This window comes from Hipposideros armiger, unplaced genomic scaffold (assembly GCF_001890085.2).
Source record: "Hipposideros armiger isolate ML-2016 unplaced genomic scaffold, ASM189008v1 scaffold_11, whole genome shotgun sequence".
Classification (NCBI taxonomy): domain Eukaryota; kingdom Metazoa; phylum Chordata; class Mammalia; order Chiroptera; family Hipposideridae; genus Hipposideros; species Hipposideros armiger.
The window spans coordinates 9,167,356-9,172,252 of record NW_017731361.1 but is presented as its reverse complement, the minus strand read 5'-3'; the positions used below and the strand labels follow the sequence as shown (position 1 = coordinate 9,172,252).

The 4,897-nt window shown below is 34.9% G+C and overlaps 1 protein-coding gene across 1 annotated transcript in view; it reads left to right on the top strand.

The window, feature by feature from the left end:
- The window catches only part of JAKMIP2 (janus kinase and microtubule interacting protein 2), a 170,645-nt gene that overhangs the window by 128,673 nt on the left and 37,075 nt on the right, over positions 1-4,897 (top strand). The window contains exons 7-9 of the mRNA XM_019661439.1: positions 6-27; positions 927-1,046; positions 1,966-2,094. Coding sequence (XP_019516984.1) covers positions 6-27; positions 927-1,046; positions 1,966-2,094 — 271 coding nt within the window. The remainder of the gene's footprint in view (positions 1-5; positions 28-926; positions 1,047-1,965; positions 2,095-4,897) is intronic.

Genomic DNA, 4,897 nt, shown 5'->3' with positions numbered 1-4,897 from the left:
CATAGAAGAAGTTCCAAGCCAATTAAGGTAATGAGGAAACTAGGTTATCAGGCTTTTGTCACAAATAGCCAGAAAAGTGAAGCTTGCCAAGGAATCTTACCGCAAAGATGTGATAAATCAGATGTTCCTGAACTTTAGCAAACCATGGGCTTTATTTACTAGAAGAAAATCTCTTCTCTTGATTGTTCTCAGAAGTCCAAAAATGAATGTGTTGTGCATTTTAATCTGAAAGGACTTGCTTTAATATGACTTTCTCTGAGTAAAGAAGCCACTAGGGTTGACATAGAAAGGGTCATCTGACCAGTTAGAGTCACACTCCAAGGACATGCAAGTGACACAATATGACGTGATGTTCCCCCACTGAATATTAGTATCTGATACCACCGTATGATTATATATTTTCATTGTTCACTTGGACAATATTATTGATAATGATATTCCCAATTCACCAATATCTGTATAGCCTCTTATAATCCACAGTTTTATTTAATTTGTCTCTTTGTTTGACTTTTGTTTTTATCAAGCACATCTTTTGGTTTGGATATGGAATTAGGCAATAAGACTTAAGACTTGATAATCCTTTTCACATAGATGCCTAGACTTTCAGAGTCCATTTGTTGTAAGTCACATAAACTCATCGTGGTATAAAATGTAATATAAAAGAGGCTCCAATGTTTCTATCAAGAGAGCCAGTATTAATGAGTCTTCCAAAAACAAACAAAAAAAACCCATCAGAAATGGAATAATATGGGACAAACATTTATTGGAATGATTATGTTTGTATCCATATTTTTGTTTCATCAAAGGAGCATTAAAGGATCTGTGTCTTCTATATTCATTGGTACATATGCCAGTTGACAGTTCTTTAGTAAGGTCTACTTTGCTCACTTTTACTGGGTCATAAATATGTGCTTTCCCTCTATTAGAGGCCTGTTTTGGACCCGTTCATTGGCTATGATGAGGACTCCATGGACTCAGAGACGTCATCCATGGCCTCATTTAGAACAGATCGAACCCCAGCTACTCCTGACGATGACCTGGATGAAGTAAGCTTTCCTACTTCTCTAGTCTTTTCTGATACTGTCACCAAATCTCTCCCTTAAGGGGAAGAAGAAGCATTTAACTTTGTATCCTTTTTATGACCAGCACAAAATGATCTCATAATAGTGACCAATTTTGAGACCACGCTTGACTTTGTTATCTCTTAGAAAATAGTTCACCTATGTCATGGAGTCCTTTTAGAAACATATCTAAAGTTGAGCTCTGTACCTTGAAGACGTCTTTCAAAATAAAAGGTCCTGTCCCAAATTTTTCATTTAGGGAAGGGGTGAATCCAGGAACGAACTTAGAATGAGCTTTTAGATATAACATAAGACAGTGTTAAGCAAAGTGCTCAGTAGACCGCCTTCATCAGAATCATCTAGGGGTTCATTTGCCGTGAAAATTCCTGGACTCTACCACACGACTCCTGATTCAGGATCTAGGGGGTGGAACTCCAAAATCTGCATTTTTCACAAAACTCCCTGGTGGTTGTAGTCTACTCTGAAGTTTAAGACCTTCATCTATAAAACTATGGTTTTTATCATTTATCTGGGGAAGAAGTTGTTGGATATGAACTAAAACTCTAAATATCATTTCCTCAAATTCAGATCCATAATCAAGTTATAAGTTTTTCTCATTTGAATCCAAGCCCAAATAGGTAATAATCAGAAATGTATAAATAAACAAATGCTTTTTTGATTAAAATAAATACATAAATATTTCTGCAATGCCCATTTTGAAAGTATTACAGCATTTGTGTTCATCCACATACTTTAGAATTAAGAATAAAATTGCACAGAATCCAAAATCAAATAACTCTTTAACATCTCTTTAAAAAGTGGACAAATGTTAATATTTCACATTGAACATAGGACCTAAACATAACCTAATTATTTTTTGGCTTTTTGCTTTTTTCACCTCAAGAGTTTGGCAGCTGAGGAATCTGAGCTACGATTTCGACAACTAACAAAAGAATACCAGGCCCTCCAAAGAGCGTACGCCCTCCTGCAGGAGCAGACTGGAGGCATCATTGATGCTGAGAGAGAGGCCAAGGTTAGTGGGCATCTGCAGAGTGCTCAGAATTGGCTTTTTTATGCTGTGGTCCCAGCATAAAAGTACCATGGACATAAAAATATCAATAGGGTAGCTTTCCTTGTACCTTTCTTTTCACTATGGCTTTTGAACTGTTGTCTCTTTTATGCCAACAGACCTTGGATCTGGAGACATTAGAACCAGCTTAGATCGATGCTTTTGTTCCTTTTAGATAGTTGAGTATCTTGCTATTTGAAAACTTACATTTTCAAAGCTGGACAATATTGAATTTTTATAATCCATTTTTTTTTTTTTAGTTTCTTGTTTGGAAAAAAACCCTTATCTTTCAAAATCAATGATTAGCCAGTTTCTTTCCTTAGTTAATAAGTGCACAGCATTATGTTGACAGAGTACCAAGAATTGTCACTGGCAGTGTCTTATTTAGTCTTTATGATAGCTCCCTCAGGGAGATACTTTATGAAAGAGGAATTTAGGCTCAGAGATGTTAATTGAATTGCCTAAGATCAGATGTTCCTAGGTCAAATGTTGTTTCCATTGTGTCACAGCTGCCTCTCATAAGCCTGCTTCAAAAAATTAAATAAATAAACACACACAATACTAATATTTAACATTTATTGAGTGCTTGCTGTAATCCAGGCATTGTGCTAAGCACTTTAGATGCATTTATCTCATGTGATCCTAAAACAACCCTATGAGTTAGATGCTAATATTATTATCTTCTTTTAACAGGAGAGGAAATAACATCTTAGTGGGAATTAAAAGTAGCTTTGTTAACTTAAAACTTAGATTACAGCAAGGATGTGAACCTCGTCCTTGTGAGTTCAGAGCCATAACCACCATGCTGTAACGGCCCCATAGAATAATATACAAGGGAAAAGAAGGAGTGTGACCATCCAGTGATTTTTATCCTACTTCCTATTAGATGGTCTGCAGTGTGCTGAGGAGTGTTGTGAGAACAACTGTTAGACTGCTAGTTGTTTGGGAAAGGATAGATATTATAGTTATATATTTTTAAATGGTAACACACATACGTACATACTTCTATGAGTATACGAGAAAACATGTTCTTAAAAAGCATTATGATTTGGAATAGACAGGTAAGTAATCATTAAAAATGGATGTTTGTGTGTGCCTTCATGTTTATGCCCTAAAACTGTAATAGTTGTGGTTTTCTTTATCAGTGTTTCCTAAGTATTCTTACCAACATAGGATTGGTCAATTAGAGTAATAGCATATGTCTTGTGTTTTGGAGAGATGATGATATCGGAAGCAATTCTCTTTCTCTCATCTCATTTTCCCATCTAAATAAAGGTAAAGGTTTAGCATTATTTCTGGCCATTAAAGTAAAACAAACAAACAACAAAACCACAACTTACCATTGTAAGAAAAGTAGTCTGAAACAAATCAAGATGTTAAAAAAAGAACAATACAGTAAACTCAATGACATAGAAATGAAAAAAATAGATATTATAGATGAAAGTGCATCAGTGAAAACAAAAGATATAATCATTTCAATACAAGAAAAAAAATAGATTATACTCAACACCCATTCAAAGTTGAAATAATTAGCAAAATTGAGCTTGGAATTTTTTTAACCTGATAAAGGTAAACATGCTACTTAACAGTCCAAAGAAATATTCTCCTCACACTATATAATAAGAAAAGGATACCGACCATTGCTGATTTTATTCAACTTTGTACCAAAGAACCTATGTAGATCATAAGACAAGCAAAAAATATATGTATGGGCAGAAAACAAACACAAAACCTAATTTTTTCACAGAAAATAGGGTCATTTACAGAGAGAACAGAAGAGAATCTAAAAACAAATTACTAGACTCGATGAAGTAGGGTCGCTTCGTAAAACATCAGTGTCCAAAAGTGTTGAGACACACACACACACACACACACACACACACACACACACACACACACACACACNGCAGATTATTTATCAAACATGGTCTTCTAAAGTGCTGCGCCTCTCACTTCACTTGTACACCCTTAGTCCCTTAATAATACATAAATCTCACAGATGCACTAGTCCAGGAATTTGCTTGGCTTTAAGTATCCTGAGTTTAAGCTAAAAGTTTCGTATAGAATTTGAACATCTTTAGGCATGCCAACCAGATTTTTAGGGAGACCCTTATTTCGTTGAACTTTGAATTTGTACATGAATTACTTAGCAGATGAACACTAAATTCCCAGGGTATCTGCATTCTCAACAAGAATGAATCAAGAAATTATTTCTAGATGATATTCTTTGAGTTTCCCAGAAAACTCCAATGAGAAACTGCGTCCCCCCCCCAAAAAAAAAACACTAGATGATTTCAACCAAGTAGATTCTCTCTGTTCCCATCTTCAGAGGCTGCAGGTGAGAACAAGGATCCAAGAATACTCAAAAGATAGCTTTCTATGCCTTTCAAGTGATTAAGTGAAAAGAATAAGGCTTTACTTTATTGTGAAATGATATTTTTTCAATACTTAAATTTAAAGTGATTTTGGGTCTGAGAAAACTGAAGAATTGAGCCTTCGGAGAATAGGAGTATTTTCAAAGCTACTTGATCTTGAAGTATAAAACAAAGAACTCTGATTAGAAACACAGTGCGCTTCCTGATTGGGAGGCCATCGGATCCACATAGATTACCAGGGCAAGTTGTAGAATAGTCTTACTTTGAAAACATTTAAGTATAAAACCCAAAAGTTGCTGAAATTTACAAAACACAATCTTATTTTAAATAGAAATGTGTAATATCTCGGGAAAAACAACTGTTTTCAAAACAAACAAACAAATAAAAAAAAA